The 20,576-nt window shown below is 38.8% G+C and overlaps 1 protein-coding gene and 1 pseudogene across 10 annotated transcripts in view; one reads left to right on the plus strand and one right to left on the minus strand.

Moving 5' to 3' along the window:
- Window positions 1-11,550: 11,550 nt before the first annotated feature.
- On the plus strand, window positions 11,551-14,311 carry LOC101721270 (scinderin pseudogene; annotated as a pseudogene).
- Window positions 14,312-16,434: 2,123 nt separating this feature from the next.
- The window catches only part of Gdap2 (ganglioside induced differentiation associated protein 2), a 45,076-nt gene continuing 40,934 nt past the window's right edge, over window positions 16,435-20,576 (minus strand). For all 10 annotated transcript variants that reach the window (XM_021265763.2, XM_004853824.3, XM_004853823.3 and 7 more), the window contains one exon: window positions 16,435-19,097. In XM_021265763.2, coding sequence (XP_021121422.1) covers window positions 19,050-19,097 — 48 coding nt within the window. In that variant the 3' untranslated portion in view covers window positions 16,435-19,049. The remainder of the gene's footprint in view (window positions 19,098-20,576) is intronic.

The raw sequence follows: 20,576 nt of genomic DNA on the forward strand, positions 1-20,576 counted from the left end.
CTGGCTGGGATCCACCCAAAGCTGTGCTGGTCTGGGCCACACAGCTGCTCCCTGGGATCTGCCTACACTTAGGGATGGAACAGTGGTCTCTGGTGGGTATGCTTGTGCAGCTCCTCTCTGGGCAGGCTCCTGGCCTGGGGGAAGGGGGGGTGGGTGGAACCTCTGGTGTTGAGGGGGACCCCCAGCTGGGATCCGCCTGCAGCCGTGCCAGTCTGAGCCACACAGCTGCTCCTAGGGATCTGCAAGCACTCATGGATGGAATGGCGGGCCTCCTGTGGTAGCCTGAGTGCCCCTGCAGCTCCTCTCTCCCCCATCTCACTTTTAAGGCATGGCTTTGTAACGTATGGTTTAAAAGTTTATCATGATAGTTGGTTATGTTTGTATGAAGAAAAATCATAGGAATTGATATTACATAGTTAAATACCACCTAAACAATAAGTAGTCCATTTTTTAAAACTAGTGTAATCCAGGTGTACATACTTGTAATCTCTTATCAGAAATAACTATAATGGGTAGGGTTTCTAATTAATGCAGGAATCCAAATAGTACTTACCCCAATCAGTTAGTGTACAAAGTATGTATTAAGTGCCAGTATTGTGCTCAGCACTGTACATACAGTGACGTTCAAAAATAGACACTTCAAAGTCTGCCTTACTGGAGTACACCATCTAGGTGGGAAGCTGAGGTCTTTCATCAAAACCCACATAAAACTCCTATTATTATAGCAATGAAATGAAAATAATTGTGGCAAAACCCAAAAGAAGAGTTGGAGAGGACTGGTAAACCTGAAGAATACAATTGCCCAAGTAGCAAATAGGTAGAGAGATGGCTGCAGCAATAGAAATAAAGTTTCTAAACATCCTCAACACGGAAGTCTAAACTTTGAGCAACTGCTCACCATGACACATAATTCTTTCAAATTAGTTGCTGTGTTACATGAAGGTCACCAGTGTCCAGCAGACCAAAGGATCCACATCAACCTGGATCACACACACAGGTGGGTGATACAAACCCAACGTAATGAAAAGGAGATCCAAATAAAAACTAGGCTGAATCACGTATTAGTCATCTGATGATGACATTCTGTAGTAAGAGGGCTGGGTGAATGGGGACTGAATGATCATAAATACAAGTGGGTAGTTGGCGGCTCCCCTTCAGTGAACATGTGGTCCCACAGGGTGAAGAGCAAATGTTAGCATTAAGATTACAGAGCACAATGTGGGTGTTTCTTGACAGGGATAGTTCTCAGACCAATGGAAAGGCAGTTAGGAGACTAATATTCTAACATACATAAGTAATTCACCACATCGTGCTCAACACTAAACTCAGGCCTGAACAAACTTTCTTTAACAGCTCTGAGACAGAAGAGAAGGACCCAATGCTTCCCAAGAGGTACTTTTTTTTTTTCCTTTTGCAGCTATGCCAAATGCCTCAGGGCTAGCCACGGCTGCATCAGATGCCCATGGCTGCTCTGGGAGACATCTGCTTTGGGCACAGCAAGATTCAGTTGCAGGTCTATCCCAGATGACTCTGTCACCACAGCCAAATCTGGGTCTCTGCCACTGACAATGACGTCTGTGAGGAGATGCTCCTCTATCCACGACTAAACACAGTCTTGAGACTGAGCACACACAAGTCTGTCTTTCCCTTCTATATAAACAATCTCTCGCATATCTTTAGTGGGTCACAGCATGCACTGCGCCTCCTTATGCTGTAGCATAAGGCCTAATAAAGCCTCTTTCAGATGGTCTTCTTTTTCCTATTTGTAATTTCTGTCTCAGGCAAAGCAGGCTGAGCGAGGACACTAAGAGCCATGGTGGTCAGCAGTTAGGGCTGCAAACATGGAGGGCAGCTAGGTGCTGGGTCATAACAGAAAGCAATGGATAACCACTGGGAGACCCCATCTCCCATCAGTGGAAGAGTTCCTGAGGGCATCTGGGAGCAGCCGGCCCTCGTGCCAGGAGTGTTGTAGCTGCTAACACTAAGAGCTGATTGCTGCTGGGACTCAAAGCTCAGAATCACACTGTACACATTAAAAAGAGCTACACTTTGCTTCCTTGTGGTTTCTATCTGAACTGAGCAAAAGTACCCTCAGCCAACTGATGACAAGACCATTTAAGCTTTATGTTTATTTTAGTTATTCCCGATGATCTGTCTCCCTCCCCACAGAAGGCCAGAGACAGCCTTCCATATGTGTTGGCTTAAAGTATAACATGACTAGTAGTTATTTCCACGTCTACTATGTGGGCCATGTGGGACCTGAAACATAACAAGCTTATGACACCTTGCCTGAGAAAAAGCAAGCAAGATATTAAGGGTTATTCATTTAACTATCCACAAAAAGTTATTATAATTTAATTCATGTACCTTCCTTGTTCTCATGGTTCATCAAGTGGTTCTCCTGATTTAGATTTTACTTTTTTGACATCATATAAATATCATTTATTCTTTCAATAATTGAGAGGCTACTTTGTATCAAAGACTGCTCAAGGAGGCATTGAGACTGATGCAATGAACAACACAAAGAAGTCTATATCCCTAATCATTCATATGGTGATAAACGTTATATTTTAACTAGTATGGTACTGGCACTGACCAACCAGAAAAGATACTGGCCATAGTTTTGGGTAGCGTCCTGGGATGACATAAGGTGTCAATCCCTTAGGTGCTGGAGTGTGGTGTGACCCACAGACTCTGGGGGAGGGTAGCAAAGGGAACTGGAGGACTCAGGACAGCAGCTCTTTATCAACTCGTAGTACTACAGTGGTACCTTGGTTTATGAACTTAATTTGTTTTATGATTTTGGGGAAGATGGCTGTGTTTGTGTTTGTGTGGGGAAGATGGCCGTGGTTGTACCTGTCACTCGATGTGGAGTTTGCAAAAGGAAGCAAAATTTTGCCAAATTGAATCATTTGTAAACATAAGCATTTGTGAATGGAGGTATTACTATATTTCAGTGTTTTTAACAATTCTTGTGATTGACTAGGAGGAGCTGGTAGTGTCATGGAGAAAAAGTGTATGACATGCCATGATCAAAGTGTAAACAGTTCCTTGTCCCAGGGACAATGAAATAAAATAGGTTTTACAAAAATACTTATTTGGAGGAATGCAAAGAGTGGTAGCGGGGTAGCTGAGTGCAGCACCCTAATGTTTTCTAAGCAAGAGATTTTGTTTTTATCCTATTCTCAGAACACAAAATACCCTTAATCCTACTATTTACTTGGAATGAGTCATGATCTCAAGGTTCTGATGGAAATGATAAAGGCATGAAAACAACAATATGTAACATTTGAACTTAGTAATGTTTAAATATTAATAACCCCCTCATTGACTTAACAGGAGGCAAGGGTTAGAAAGTAAAGTAGTAAGTGAATGACAAGCCCAGCAACAGCAGCAGCGGGTCTTCTAAGGAGCGTACTGGACCCACACTCGGTTGACCTTCAGGCAATGAAGAGTGCACATTTGCCTTACAGCTGTTATTTCTGAAGACAAAAATTTGCATGTTAGTCTTAATAGGCTGTGGCTTTTCACTTTTCATTTTGAACCAGCTTAGAACGTATAGAAATCATTTCTAAGTAGTAGTTTTTCAAGAAGTGACTTTTTCTTTTTTGGTCTCAGAGATTGAACTCGGAATGTTGCGCTTGCAAAGCAGGCAGCGGAACCACTGAGCTAAATCCCTGGCCCAAGAAGTGACTTTTTATTAAAGAGAATCAAGTTTTAAAAATATGCTCAGGAGGTATGAGTATACTGTAAAAAAAATTAGGACTTGCTTAATGTTCTCAATATCATCATTACAAACAGAGGGAAAAAAGGTAAGACATCCACAAGTTCTGTTTCCATGCTTGTGAATTCTAATTATTACTCGGAGGCTTGAAAACAGCATTTTCTTTCAATAATCTGCCAAATCTTAATGAAGTTTTTTGGTTTGAGATTTATGAAGTATTTCTCAAAGGCATCCCTGACCTAAGAAAGGTGGATAATCACTGGCATAAGGGAGAAATTAATTGTTTAACAAGTGCTTATTCACTGTCTAATTTATACCAGCACTACTCTGGGCACTGGGCATCCAGCATGGGATGAGCTCAAGGCCTCCACTCTTACACAGCTTGCATTCTGCTGAGGGTGGAGAAGGTCTGTGGGATTTGCGTCACTTGCACGTGGCTATACATATTGGGAATGCAAACCTGAAACAGACTGCTTTGCCTTTCTGATCCTCCATTTCTTCATCTGTAAAGTGGGAATGACAAGAGGATCAGATCTACAGTGATTCAAATATCTAGCATAGGGGCTGAAATTCAATAATTCATAATTATTATTAAATTCCCTTCACCAGGAAGAAATCGGCACAAGTCAGAGATAGTCACTGCTCCATTTTTTTTGGATAGAAAAATTAAACTCAAAGGGATTACATGCATTGTGCTAGGCGAGGCAATGGTTAATAGAGCTATATCTGGTCTAGCTTGTTGATACGCTGGCTGGCTCTTGGTTCCTTTCCTTCACAATTCCTTTTCCTGAACAGGGTCTGATGGATACATCAGCTTTAAAGAATCACTGAATAATTTAAAACAGGGTGGACAAGCAAGGCCCATTGCTTGTTTTCCTACGGTCCTTGAGGTAAGTGTTGTTTCTGCATTTGTAAATGACTGAAAACAGAAAGATATTATTTTTTATGCTTGAAAATTATTTGAAATTTAAATTGCAGTCCCCATAAATAAAGTCATATTGCAAGGCAGCACCCTTCATTTATGTATGGTCACCCTCAGGCTATAGCAGCACAGGTGAGTAGCTGTGACGCCATGGGGCTTACAAAGCCTAAAATATTAACGCTCTGGCCTTTTACCAAAAAGCTTGCCAGTCCTTAGAATGGCATTTTCTCCAGAGAAAAGATGCACATACTAGATACATCATGCACTGCCAAAATTGGTTACGGAATTTAAAGAATCAAGTGTATCTGGTAAGTGTGCAGATTTAGACACTTTGATCACAATAATCCGAATATTTAGACAACAGGTAATATTTATGAGTTTTAGAAGTAGTAAGTCACTGGATCCTCCCAATACCTCTAAGAAGTACTTTTTACATGTGAGAGGTTGAATAACGTATCTGAGACCGAATAGCGAATAAATAGCTGAGCTGTGACGTGCTTGTTAGCAACCAAATCAACGTCATTAATGAAGAGACCAACACTTTTAAGTTACTCAGTCTTCTCAGTCTTTTTCAAAATCTATTCCTTGATGTTACTTTCGGGCTAGGTTTTTTTTTTATTTAAGATTTTTATTTTTTTCTTGTGTTTAACAGAGAAAATAAATTGCTTGCTAGGTTATAATAACCACACATAAATTTATAATTCCTGGCATCCTGTAAAATGATGGCTGCTACTACTCATTGTTATTATGATGCAGGAAATGTTTTCCTAAAATGCACGCATAGCAATTTTGCTAAGCCAATTCTGGGGCAGAGGGAGGTAAGAGATATAGGAGTTGCAAAGATATTTAAAATATATTCCTAATCCCTGACCTAGTGACCAGTACCAGTCTGTCAGTTGCTTCAATGGCAGCCTTTCCCTGGCACCCACAGTAAAGAAAAAGCAGCAGCAAGCACTGCTGACGTTGGGGTGAAGAGTTGGTAATGGATCCTAGCAAGTCAGTTCTCTCATAGCCATTGGACAGTGCTTGCCTACAGAGAAAGTGTGGGCCCTAAGGTACAAATCAGTTCTGGCCTGTGGAGAAGAAACAGCTAGAATGCAGAAAGAGGAGAGGCAGCAGTTGTGACATAAGGTAAGTGGCTGTAAATTATATTCTAGGTTCTCTGTTTTGAGGAAGGACACTAAAGAGACTGAGGCATAGAAAAGTGCTTTACTTTGAACCCCAGGTTGATGGTGAGGGGACACATCTGCTCCACATTAGATTTTGTAGTAGATATGCCTGGTTACCAACCTAGAAGTTTCTCTTCCATTGATGAACAAATATTATTTGCCTTCTTAGTGTAGGCAAGGGGCTGTGCCAAGTGCTGTGATTGTATCTTTTCAACTGATTTGCACAACCACGATGTATTGTAGGTGCTGGTACTCACATTTTATAGATGTGCACAGAATGCAGGAAAACCCAGACATACAGAAGGAGGGTGAATGACAGTGGGGAAGGGGAATGACTCGTAATGGGCAGGTTTTCTTTTAGGATGTTTGTTTAAAATGTTGTAATACTAGATTGTGTTAATGGCTGTACAACTCTTGACTGTATTAAAAACAACAGAACTGTACATTTTAAATAGATGAATTTTATATGTGAAGTTTTATCTCAATAAAGCCAAAAAAGGAAAGGGAAATTTAAAAATATGCCAAAAAAGGATGTGGTGCATAATATTAGAAATAGGGATATATCTATCACAGGAGTCTTTACATTCAAAGAAAATACAGACAAACATCCTAAAAGAAAACCTCCTGCCCATTACCAATCAGTCCCCTTCCCACTGTCATTCACCCTCCCTCTGCATGTCTGGGTTTTCCTGCATTCTGTGCACATCTAGAATTATTGTATTATAACTTGGGTTTGGTACATGCCATAATAAATTATTATAAACATAAAAACAAATCTCAGATGGAGAGTGGTCTTACCCTGAGCCATGCCATGCCTAAAGCAATGCGATTCTTTCTCCTCACTTCTAGTGTAACTTCCCTGGGGCTTATGTAAGCCTCCAAATTGGGTTTGCTAGGATTCCTCTTCCATATCAACAAGAAAACAGTGCGCTCCTCTGAGTCTTGGTCTTGTGTTAAGTGCTACGCATCATGGAGCATACTAGCCTTTCACTTTTCAAACGTTGGGTTGATTTCAATATGGGTTGAAAAGTGAAGTCTGAATGTGTAGGGGTATATTCAAATTTTGGTTTAAAAGGGCACAGAAGAGTTCTCTCTTTTTATTTGTAAAGTCTCCATTCATTCATGATCCAAGCAATGGTATAATTCAACAATTCAAATTCAATTTAGTGCTCTGAATGATGCCACATTTGCTCCTTCCTCTGAGTGAAAATGATACAGAGACCTTTCAGTTTCTTTCCTAGTTTTAAAGTCTGTGATGAAGCCCACTATCAGGAGGCACACCTCAATTAAACTGTAATTTTGAAATTATAATTTTCTATAAGAAAAGAAGTAAAAGTCCAGTAAGCTGATACTAGGAACTTATTTTAGAGATGCTTCAAAGTCCCAGATTGTATTCACAGGGCTGTTTAGATTCAATCCTATCTCATAACCTTCTACACTGATCACACAGGATGAAGAAAGACACTGAAAAAGATGAGCTAGAAGCACTGAGAGATCTGAATGTGCTTTGTACAGCATTATGTAAGACAAATATTAATGTGAATATGCATATATTATAGTTACTAAATGAGCCACAAAGGTTATACTATTAAATAACTTTTCAAGAAGGTTGAAAACTAGGTTATTTTCTAGTTACACAAAATTATTGGATCTATAAATCTGCCACTTCACTAATTTCTGTTAATCTTGGGTTACTACATATGATTAAAGTCTATTAAGTAGTTAGTAACCCTTAAGGTTCAGCAAATTAGATTGTTTGTGTTTTTTAAAGCTTGATAACTCATTATTTGAAGTTGTAGTGCTGTCCAAACTAGGACATAAAAATAAACGTCCTTTGCTGACTTTAGAAATGTTTATTTTTCCTGTTTACTCATCTGTAAAAAACAAAAACCAAGTCATATAAATTAAAATCTCCATCGTTTCAATGGGCTAAAACCCTTATATGACATAAACAAGGATAAGGGTTGAACGCATGAGTTCAAATAGTTATAGTTCAAAAAACTGCATCTCCCTAGGTACTTTACATGTGAAAAAGCCAATGCTTAAGTGTTAGGTGTTATGAACATTTGTAACTGCTATCTCTAGAGAGATACCCAATATCCAGTTATATGGACATCCACACCCGATTTTACAGATGCAGAAGTGGACACAGAGAGATCAAGCAATGTAACATCACACTGCCAGTCAATGACAGGGTGAGGGTTACAACAATGACTCTCAAACTTTGATAAAGATGAAAATCTCCTGGAAGGCTTTGGAAAAAATGCACGAATTCTGCAGTTCTGAGGCGGTGCCTGAGAATCTGCATTTCCAGTCGGTCAATGCTCCCAGTTCACAGACCTCAAGTAGTGAGATATTACAGGATTCAGTAAAGGGCATCTATCTACATGCCCCTTCATTCTTTTACCTTAACATATACACACATTTGATGATAGGGAATCTGGAAAATCGGAGCTTCATTTTATAGATATCCCAAGGTATGCCATGGAATTTTGTTCCAGGCAAACCTGTGATTGCGTGCCAATGCCGTTCTCTGTGAAATGACATTGCCTCTAGTGGACCACTTCTTTTATTATATTGTAATTTATTTCTACTTGGCTGGAATGGAACATTTTCATTTTATTTCCAGCCTCTAGCTTACTGTCTGTATTATGGCAGAAAACTGAGCACCAAACTCCTCTTCTTCCTTTCCCCCAGCCCTGCAGTTATGTGTAGATAAATGATGGAGTTTTACACCATGGAATAGGAATAAAAGTGACATGTGGCATTTCTGGGTTTTAAACACAAAAACTTAAGAGTGTAATTCCTTCATTCTCTTCCCTATCTGCCAGCTTGAAGCAGAAAAGCGCACAGAGCCTTTGGAGCCCTGGGCTGGAAGGGGCCTGAAGGAGCACAAATCTGAGTCAGGACCCGAAGAGCCACTTGCTCATCAGGAACATGTGTTTAGGATCAGTGTGAGAAATAATTTCTATTGTGTTTAAGCCATTATGCATTTTCAGTTTACTTGTGACAACAGCTAGTATTTCTTTCATATGCAGAGCCTTAGTATTTGCGAATCAGTGGAAGAAGCATAGTGTGTTTGTGTTGCGATAGTACTCATTTGATCCAGGAATAATTTAAGAAAATGATTTTTCTGCCACAGATGTAGAAAAATGGGTTCACAGAACTTAAGTTTGTCTCACAAGACTTATAATTTTGTTTTAGACCCTCTCTTGGCATACTTTGCCACCTGAAGTGGTAGTAACACCTAAGTCTGTAGTTTTCTAAGTGGTATCAGCTCATCCTATTTGGATCAGCATTTTAAAAAGTTTGGTTGCCAAGGAGGTGGTTTTAAATGCTTCCTTCTTGTTTAATTTTGCTAGGAGAAATTTTTATTTACTATAGTATAATGTTACTACTGAGGACAGCATAAAGAGAACTATTTTTAAAGCAAGCTAATTTAATAAAATTTGATGTCTCATATTTCATGTATCTCCACTAATTTAATAAATTGTGTAAATAATGTGGGAGGAGGGAAGAATAAGAATTTGATACACACCATCTTTGTTAATAAATAATTAGCTCTTCTTACAACTCTCTTGGTATTTTTTCTCATCATCCAATTACAGAAAAAAGTAAAACAAAAACCCTATATCCTACAGATGTGTTTGTTCACTTTTCAGAACATTAGAATTTACCTTAAAAAACTAGGAAAGGAAGATTACTAGAAATGACTTTAAAGACAGTTACACCAATTTTTAAAAAATGTTTCACAGATAAGAAGTTGGCATATTACTTCATGCAAGTGTCAAGGATTATCAGGATAATACTAGTGAGAAATCTACAAAAAAGTATTTTACAATTAAATGAGAATCTCATGGTATCATTACTAACCATAAAAGCATCAATAATGTACAAGTTGAACCTGGTGATCCTAATACTCCTTTACTATAATACCACAACCTAGCATGATAGCCTTTAAATGATATATTTATTTACCTGTCAATTTAGACATCAGCATATCACATAATCATTAAAAAGAAATAGCCATTTTTTTCTCTATAGCAATATTATCAATTTTATAATAACTTTTGAGAAAAAACAATTTAAGATAAAAACCTTTAAAATTAGCGACTTATATTGATGCTTTATATCTGAATTATTTTTATATGGTAATGAGCTTTGGTGTCAGAGTTTGATTTGAATCTTAATTCTACTTAATATGTAAGATGATATATTATAAAGGGCTTGAAAAAGGTCAAGGCACACAGTAACTCCTCAGATGTTAGCCATTATTATTTCTAATCAAAGTGGCGGTAGTTGTCATTTACAAATACTTGCTATGCACGCTTAGTGAACAGTATTGCATTTTTTCCTCCTAATCATTGAATAAGTATTACTAACTCTGTATGATATATGAAAAGAGTAAGGTACAGAAAAGTCTGGAAACATACTCAAGGCCTGGACCTAGGTGTGTGAGAACCCAAAGCAGCAATGCTACTAACTTCTACTTGCTGCTTTTTAAAGGGAAGTCTATTAACAATCCTGTGAGCTAGGTGTGTGTTGGGGGTGGAAGGCTGCCTATAAGTTTACTACAAGAATTAAACAATTTTTATGCTGATGAAAACATTTTAAACAATTAACATTCATGTCCCAAGTTATCTGGATAATTGCCCACTATTGGTAGAAGACTTCAATGCTTCGGTTTTGTATTTACCTGGCAATAAAGCACAGTTCTACTCTTGCACTGGAAGGCTTGCATAAAGAACAGAGGCTGACTTAACAGGGGAATGATGCATTCAAGCTAGATGAAGAGCAAACATCACTATGTGTTGAACAAATGAAAGTAATGTGAAGGAAGGACTGAACACAGCACAGAGTAGAAGCATATGTGTGCTGCTTGAATGAAGGTGATAAAATATTCAGTACCAAAGTCGTATTACTAGTGATGGTTTCATTTTGGCAAAACATCGCCATCCAACATATTTAATTAACATTATTTTAAAATTTACTAGCTTTTATGGTTTTCCTTGTGCCTAATCTGTAAACTTGTTCTGTTTTTATACTTCTGTAAGAGCTATCAGCACAAGGTGTTTATACCTAGTTTTAAGTTTATACTTATAATTTAGATAACATTATAATTCATATAACAAGTGAAAAGTGAGAAGCTAATACACTGTTTTCCTCATTAAGAGGGAATGCCATTACTCAGGTTTGAGAAGCACTGTTCTTCTACTCTGGACTGCTTGCGCGTGTGGCTTTCAGCAGGTCACTCAACCTTTATTACTGCCTACCTCACAGGACTTGGAGGACTAAAAGAAATTAAGAATATGCAAGTGCCTGGACCACAAAATGTATTACAGTGACAGGGCTCCACAGAGAATGCTGACAGTTAAATTCACTGTTTTGCACTACTCTTCAAGTTAAGTTTGGTGACCGCAGAAAGCCTGGTATTAACGATCAAAAATGAATGTTCTGGGTCTGGGCACCCAGCCCTTTCCGCTTCGGCCCCGCCTCGGGAGTCAAGCCCTATAAATCCTCAGGCCCGGCTCGCTCCAGCCGTCTGGGTTCAGCAGGGCTTCCGTCTGGGTTCAGCAGGGCTTCCGGGGAGCGTGGCCCAGGAGCTGCACCACCCCGAATTCGCCGGCGCTGGCAGGCAGGCGGGGCTGCAGACCTGGAGGATCGAGGAGCTGGAGCTGGTCCCGGTGCCCGAGGGCGCGCACGGCGATTCGTGGGCGACGCCTACGTGGTGCTGCACACCGCGCGAACCAGCCTGGGCTTCGCCCACCGCCTGCGCTTCTGGCTGGGAAAGGAGTGCTCGCAGGATGACAGCATGGCCGCCGCCATCCTCACCGTCCAGATGGACGACTACCTGGGGGGAAGCTGGTGCAGAGCAGGGAGCTCCAGGGCTTCGAGTCCACAGACTTGGCGGGCTACTTCAAAGGGGGCCTGAAGTACAAGGCTGGAGGTGTGGCATCAGGACTCAACCATGTTCTCACCAACGACCTGCCGGCCCCGAGGGTCCTGCACGTGAAGGGGCGCAGAGTGGTCAGGGCCACTGAAGTTCCCCTCCGCTGGGACAGTTTTAACAAGGGTGACTGCTTCATCATAGACCTTGGCTCCGAAATTTACTAGTGGTGTGGTTCCTCATGCAACAAATACGAGCGTCTGAAAGCAAGCCAGGTTGCCACTGGCATTCGAGACAATGAGAGGAAAGGAAGATCTCAGCTCATTGTGGTGGAAGAAGGAAGTGAACCTTCAGGACTTACTAAGGTTTTAGGGAAAAAGCCAGAGCTTCGCGATGGAGTCAGTGACGATGACGCCATAGCAGACATCACTAATAGGAAGATGGCGAAGCTGTACTTGGTTTCAGATGCAAGTGGCTCCATGAAAGTGACTGTGATGGCCGAAGAAAATCCCTTCACAATGGCAATGCTGCTTTCTGAAGAATGCTTTATTTTGTACCATGGTGCTGCAAAACAAATTTTTGTATGGAGGTAAAGGTGCTAATCCCGAGGAGAGGAAGGCTGCAATGAAGCCAGCGGAAGAATTTCTACAGCAAATGAATTACTCCACCAATACTCAAATTCAGGTTCTTCCAGAAAGGGGTGAGACACCAATCTTCAGTTTTTTAAAGACTGGAAAGATAAAGATCAGAGTGATGGCTTCGGGAAAGTTTATGTCACAGAGAAAGTGGCTTGAATAAAACAAATTCCATTTGATGCCTCAAAGTTACACAGTTCTCCGGAGATGGCAGCCCAGCACAATATGGTGGATGATGGTTCTGGCAAAGTGGAGATTTGGCGTGTAGAAAGCAATGGTAGAATTTAAATTGACCCAAACTCCTATGGTGAGTTCTATGGTGGTGACTGCTACATTATCCTCTACACTTATCCCAGGGGGCAGATCATCTACACGTGGCAGGGAGCAAATGCCACACGAGATGAATTGACCATGTCTGCATTCCTGACTGGCCAGTTGGATTGGTCCCTTGGAGGGCAGGCTGTGCAGGTCCGAGTCTCCCAAGGCAAAGAGCCTGCTCACCTCCTGAGTTTGTTCAAAGACAAACCACTCATTATTTACAAGAATGGGACATCAAAGAAAGGCGGACAGGCCCCGGCTTCGTCTGTGCGCCTCTTTCAAGTCCGGAGAAACCTGGCATCTGTCACCAGGATTGTGGAGGTTGATGTTGCAAATTCATTGAATTCCAATGATGCTTTTGTCCTGAAACTGCCCCGCAATGGTGGCTACACCTGGGTAGGAGAAGGTGCCAGCCAGGAGGAAGAGAAGGGAGCAGAGTATGTGGCAAACGTCCTGGGGTGCAGCACTGCAAGGATTCAGGAAGGCGAGGAGCCAGACGAGTTCTGGACCTCCCTCGGAGGGAAGAAAGAATACCAGACCTCGCCACTGCTGGAAACGCAGCCAAAGACCATCCGCCCCGGCTCTATGGCTGCTCCAACAAAACCGGCAGGTTCACTATTGAGGAGGTTCCAGGAGAGTTCACCCAGGATGACTTAGCAGAGGATGATGTCATGCTACTAGATGCTTAGGAACAGATATTTGGATTGGCAAAGATGCCAGTGAAGTTGAGAAAACAATCACTGAAGTCTGCCAAAATGTATCTTGAGACAGATCCTTCTAGAAGAGGTAAGAGGACTCCAATTGTCATCATAAAACAGGGACACGAGCCACCCACATTCACAGGCTGGTTTCTGGGCTGGGATTCCAGTAGGTGGTAAACTGATTTTTGTTAAAAAACAAAAAAGCATTAGAGGCACATTAAAGGCAGTTGTCTCATTGCTGTTGGGGAGGGGATGCTTTTTGTTTGGCTTTAGAAAATTAACCTCAGCCAAATGGCTATTTTTATGTCATGTATTGGTTAAAATTCTTTTAAAAGGGAATTTTGTATGTTAATATATTGAAATAACCTAAGTAAACTTTTGTTAAGGGATAATATTAGCTGTTCTGAAAACAGGTTTATACCTTTTTATATGACTTTTTAAAAACAAAATGCTTTGTATTTTCTAGGGAATTTGTCAGGTAGGAAATTTTATAATTTAGCAAACATTAGCCAGACTTGTTCTTTAATATGCCAGAGAAGAAAGCTATTGTGAAAAACCTTTGACGTTTTTCTTTCCTATGTATTGTCTTCAAAATAATTGTATATTTTCAGTAAGGTTTATGTTAAAATGGCTTTAAAAATGTGTTATTTGCTTTCTTTAGTCAATGTGACTTTGATACCATTAACTCCTAAGTGTCATCTTCCAAAAGAAACTTTCTCTTGTTGCTTTTTTGAAGCTGCAGCTCTTTCATGATAAATTGTGTTCTTAGCAGTTTAGCTATATGTATTTGACTGTACACGTTTACTATTACAGCAGATACACACAGAAAACTTTACTAATGCTCTTTCATCATTAAAATACATCTTTCTGAAAGAAAAAAAATGAATGTTCTACCGTCGTGTTCAGTGTAATAATCATTTTTGCTATTGGTTTGCCATAGATTATTTGCATATTGTGGGACCTTCTTGAAAAGGAATCTAATTTCTAATTCAGAAAGACTGAAGGTGTTTTAAAGATATTTTAAAATACAAAGTATTCATAATAACTTTCTGAATTGTGAATAAATAAATTTTAAGATCCAGTCAAGGAAAACATTTTTAGGTCTCCTTTGCCTAACAGCAATTAAAATCATTTAACTATATTAAGTTCTTAAGTATTTTAGCACACATGGTCCAGTCTAACACTGCCTGAATTTATAATTATGGGCTTACATTAACAACTTAGGTTATAAAAATGTGATTATGGGTACAAAATATTAGTTTTACTGTTTGACAAAAATATTAGGTCACATTCAGCAGTTATGATTTTGTTCATATAATTTACCTAAAGAATATTATGTTTTTCTTCTTGAACCCAGTGACCCTATACATTTAAGGCATGCTGTACTTAAGATTCAAAGACATTGTTCTTGTAAATGTACAAAATAATGTTAACAATTAATATTCAAGAGACCCACTGATATCTCAGAGATTTAGTAAGTTTAGTAAGAACAAATACTTGAAGTATGATATTTATTGGTCTGCCTTTTACATATGGGCTACCGAAGTTATACTCAAAGAATGTACAGCAGATTTTGTGTGTGTGTTTGTGTGTACGCATATGTCTATATCTATGTTTAGGCCTACTAAATAATCCTTATCATCTTTGTCGGTTTGTATTGTATGCAAACCTATATATATATATCTATGTTTAGGCCTACTAAGCAAACTTTATCATCACCAGGTCTGTCTGATCTACACTACAGGTAGACTATGGACTCAATATCTGTGTCTCCACTCAAGTTCAAATGAGAAAGCTCTGATCCGAAATGTGATGATACTTGGAGGTGGGACCTTTGAGAGGGAATTATGTCATGAGGATGAAACTCGCATGAATGGAATTAGTGTCCTCATATAAAGGAACAGTGAGAAATGATCTCTCTTTATCATATGAAGATACACTAAGGAGGAAGTCATCTGCAAACTAGGAAGCCAAACGATTGGCACCTTGATCTTGGGGTTTCCTAGACTCCAAATCTGTGAGAGATAAATGTTGCTTCAGACATCAAATTTATGGTATTCACCCCAAAAGACTAAGGCAAATTAGAATATGGTCTCAGGAAATCACAAATCAAGGGTTAATCACATGCATGAGGCTGTCATTAGTGCTAATATAAATAAAACACTGTACTACATGTTGGTTACGATGACTATAAATTAAGGAGGGGAAGAAGAGGAGGGGAAGGAGATGAAAAAGAATTAAGATGTGTTGTGTACATGTACCAACTCCCCACAAGGAATGTAATCATTATGTACTGCAAACATGTACTAATAAATTAATAGATTCCAAGTGGAAACTTATCTAACTTCTATTTTAGAGGAATTTGTGGGTTATCTTCTTTTAGTACTTCAAATTCTTATTTCTATTCATATATTGAACAATATAAACTCTATATACATATATATATATACAGACAATATATCAGAAATATATGTATATATATGTAATATACTATAAATAGACAATGTATCATGGGAAAGTCTTTTGTAGCTTATATTAAATAGTATATTTTATCAACTGTTACAAAGACTAAACCATTACCCTTTGTTTTAATTCATTAAATAATACCCAAGGAAATAAAAAACAGTTTAAGAAATAGATAACCCATTTTTTCTACTAGATTGATTATACTTACCCTTCCTTAGAAAGGGAAGATTTTTATGTCTTTTAATCTTCAAAAATGATTAAAAAAACTATGCCCACTTTTCCTACTAAAAATACCATCCACACTCAAAATACTGTAGTTGGGTTCCTTTGAAAAAGGAAGTATAATAAAGCATAAACCAATGATATCAGATATATATTAAAGGAAAGAAAATATTTTTTAAGAAGTCTGAACCATTTGCCCCTAAGAGTCTGATAAAGACTGAGCTTTTTAAATTTTTAGTACCAGGGATCGAACTCGGGTCCTTGAGCTTGCGCAGCAGGTGGCGAAACCACTGAGCTAAATCCCCGGCCCAAGTCTGAGCTTTTTAAGAGATCATTTTCAGTGTCCAGAAACTTAAATATGGGTGAATAAAGAAGAATCCAAATATATGCTGAAGGAAGAGATGTTTTTGTTTGAAAAATTCTATTATGCCTTACATGAATTAACAAATTAATGTCTTGTAAGCTATATTTTCAGCAATTCAATTACATTTGGCATGATTAAAGTTTAACTGAAGAAGGACTTTCTGGTGCTTTAGATTAATATCAGATGGTAACAGTCATCTCCAGCCTGTCACCCCTTATCCTCTATATATCCTTGAAAATGGCATGTGTGATGCAGGCTATCAAACCTCCGGACAAAGGCACATATACACCAAATGTACTTAATCATTTCAATATCAAGGTCATTACGTTTTCTCTCTAGAAAACAACTGCACTGTGTAACACTTTGGACAACTATAAAAACATGAACTTTGTCCCATACCATATTTAGTTCCACTGAGAAGAGTGGTCCTTACATTCTTTACTCATCATTAAATTATGATATCCAGTTGATAAGCATACAGTCCCATGCGACCTTTACACCCCAGCACATCAATTGTACTAGAATCTCAGCATATGTAGAAATGCTGCTTGTGTTATAAGCATTAATATATTGGCTTGAATAAAGCAAACTAATATTCTTCAGAATTATTGCCTGTAAGAAACTATATACTGTATATAAATTTACTTCTCTTCCAGATGGCAAAGTAATTTGCAGTCTCTATTATTTATAGCAGCAATGGTTCAGGCCAGATGTCAATGTCAGGTAGCAAGTACAGCTTTAAAAGAGAAAAGTTGGCCTATTTTTATAGCTATTTCTAGTGAAAATGATACCTCAGATATGGACCAACAGTTGACTATACAAGGTGAAGTTAAAGTCCCAGATTTTTAAGGCTCAAGGGGTTGAAGGAGTACTCTTTGAAAAGCAGCTTAGCACCTGACCTGACTGGCTGCCTGGACTTGACGACCTAGGGAACGTAGCAGGAATTCAACATATTAGTATACATGAAGAACAAGTGGTGTTGCACGGACACAAATGAAATGTGTCCACACGAAAGGTCAGAATGCATATTTGAGAAATGTGAAGTCCTTTCTTGTTTATATGGGAACATACAGGATGGGATTGACACTGCTTTCCCTATTATAAATGAAGAGTCTGTTTCCTTTATCTCCATGAAAGAACTAGTTGGAGCAGACGGGAATGGGATCCCTGGAAACATCAATATTGAGGACATTAGAACATAAAGGTCCTTTTTCTTCTCTTAACTGCAAATGTACATCATGGGGTGAGGAAGACAGAAGTGGGTGGGTGTAGGAGTCAAAAGAGTATGAGGACACCCAGATGGAAATGATAATGGTTCTACCTTAATTCAAGAAGAAATTTTTATAATGGATAACAGATGTCCTTCTTGTTAAAGTGCAGCACTGACAGAGAAGCAGGCTAGAAGAAATTCTCAACAAAACAGAAAGTAGGTCTTCACGGTTGGGATTTTGCACTATAGCTATTGGTCCCCTTGAAAGTTTTGGGGGAAGGCTACTCAAAAGGTGTCAAGGACATAAGGAGTGCCTTGTAGCATTCCCTCACATATTCCCATTTAAAAACTAAATGAAGACACTCCACTACACAAACTCCTTCAGCAGTTTTCATCCAAAGACAGGCAAGTTCTTTTTAAATGCCATCTTCATTCTAAATGCTATCTTCATGATACCTCTGTGAAGTAGGTAACATAATTCCACTTTTTACTCATAAACAAGCTAAGGGACAAATCAAGCTCAAGTGGCAAAAATGGTCTGGATAAAAGCCAATTACCAGGTCCATGGATTTGTCCACTTAACATACTTCCTCTGTACTGATGTAGGCAACTTAAGAGATGATGAGCTGAACAAGACCACTCATGACACTGGGAAGGCAGCACACTTTCCAGGGGCTCAGTGATGGAGTCTTTGGAAATTCTCTTCACTAGTATGTGCACTCCTTTTAATCAGGGACCAACTCACCCATGGTTATTGGAAAAGGGTTGAAAATACAGTCATTTTGTTTCTCCACACTGTTGAGATCAAAACAGTGGCGATCTTAATGAACTGTGTAACCCAAGGAAGCTCAGTACTTCAGTCACAGTCTTAACTTATGCAGTAAAACTGCAATCCCTATATTTTGCTAATGAGTTTTATGGTTTTGATCAGACAGAATTCCACATTCTTTTATAAGCAGATTACCTATATAAGATGTACATGGTATGACATCAGGATCTGAAATAAACAATGCATCTGGTCAGCATCCATTGGTTCTATATATTTCAAGAAACACTTAAATATACGAAGGAAGCGTGCAATGTTTAGGAAATGAAGTGAACAGTGTTGGTGACTTGTATGATGGAGAAGCCAGGGTCCTTCAGGAAACTGAAGATACTCAGAAGTTGCCCCCTGATTTCTATTAACAACATTCTACAAATGAACGTTCCATTTGATACAAATATACAAATTTAAAATGTGCAGTTCAGAATGGCCTACCAGTTTTAGATTGCTTATGTGCCACAAAATATATAGTCAATAAAAAAATACCAGAGAGGTGGGGACAAAAGGCTCTCTGGATCTGTACAGCAAAAATGAACATCACTTCAATAGGCAGCGATTCATGGCTGAAGTGGCATCCTTGGAACCAAGAAGCGCTGGAAGATGGTAGGTCACAAATCTGGTGATGGAAGATAAGATGTATAGTAAGGCCCATTTTCCTAAGGAAAGAAAAAGACAAGAATATTAAGTAACAAAACCAATTTAACTGGGAATGTGAAAGAAAGGGACTTACAGTCAACAAGACAGTATATGCGAAATATCTAGCAGATGTCTGATACCGAACAGACCCTCAGCCATTAAAGTACTTCCACTGGAATGAGTCAGAATTGGTGTAAAGTAGGTAGGGACAGTAAAGATGATAATATGTTTAATAACAATAAGGATAGTAAGTTTTAATAAGATTCACACTTACTGACTATTCCATATGCCAGGCAATTTACAGGCACTGTTTTTCAGTTTTCCACTATCTCTTTAAATACTCACATAATGCTATGAAACAGGTAACATCCTCATTTCATAGAAGAGGAAAATGAAGATACAGTACAGTACATAGAGAACATAATTCATCTAAAGTCACCTAACCAGTAACCAGCACAGCTTGAATTTAAATGTAAATCAATTTGAACAGACAACTCAGATTCTTTTTTGTTAGACTGGGTTGTCTTACTGTGTGTTGAATTTTAACATAGTTATGAAGCAACTAAAAAGTGACCCTTGAGGAACTGAATAACACTAACTGTTTCGGCAGAAATGAATCTTTGTGACATCCCTGAGTGGCATGGCTCCTAACAATTATAGTATTCAGGGAATTTAGTTACATATCAGGATGAAGAATGAAATACCAGAACTTTAATGGCAAATGCAGAAAGCAACAGACTGGTGTACAGGGAAATATTTTGGCTTCCCACTCTGGCTAGTTTTATTTTAATAAAAACCAAGCCAGTTAACTTTAGGGCAGAAGGATACTAGATTTATTTAGATTTTAGATTTTCAGATTTTTTAGATTTATTCAACCTAAGACTGGTTTCTCATTTTTAAGGGAAAGTATTTCTTTGACAAAGAACTTGGTTTTTAGTAGACCACAAAAAGAAAATGCTTAGCATTAATGTCAGACAATAGGAATGAAGAATAAGAAGAATGGAAACAGACTGCTGTAATATTTCTGTTACAGTTCTATGGAATGATAACCCTACCTGGTCTTGAACATAGTAGGCAATTAAATGTTATCTGAGGTCTAAGTGAGTCAGAACCTCAGGCATTCTTCAGAGAAGATGCTCTGGAGCAGGAGAGGACCCTGGCACCACAACCAAGAAAACAGAGGATGTCTCGGAAAACTTACTTTCTCATTACAAATCTGACCAGGTATCAAAAACCAACAAACAAACCAAAAACCAAAACAGACTTTTAGAACTGGCTGTACTTCTGGAAACGTGGGAAAACATAATGATTTTTTTTTTTAATCTTAGCACTCCCTATCAGGATCTATGTCACTGATTATGCCTTCTATATGCATGGAATCAACACTCAGAGAAAATGTCCTGAAGGGAAAAATCTATTCTAAGTTCTTCTGAAAAGGAATAGTTCACTGTCTTTAAGAGATTTTTATTCTATTCTATGGTCACATTTTTCTAGTATTT

The sequence above is a fragment of the Heterocephalus glaber genome, unplaced genomic scaffold, assembly GCF_053883595.1.
Source record: "Heterocephalus glaber isolate CG9 unplaced genomic scaffold, H.glaber_assembly_v1.0 deba00001442, whole genome shotgun sequence".
NCBI lineage: Eukaryota > Metazoa > Chordata > Mammalia > Rodentia > Bathyergidae > Heterocephalus > Heterocephalus glaber.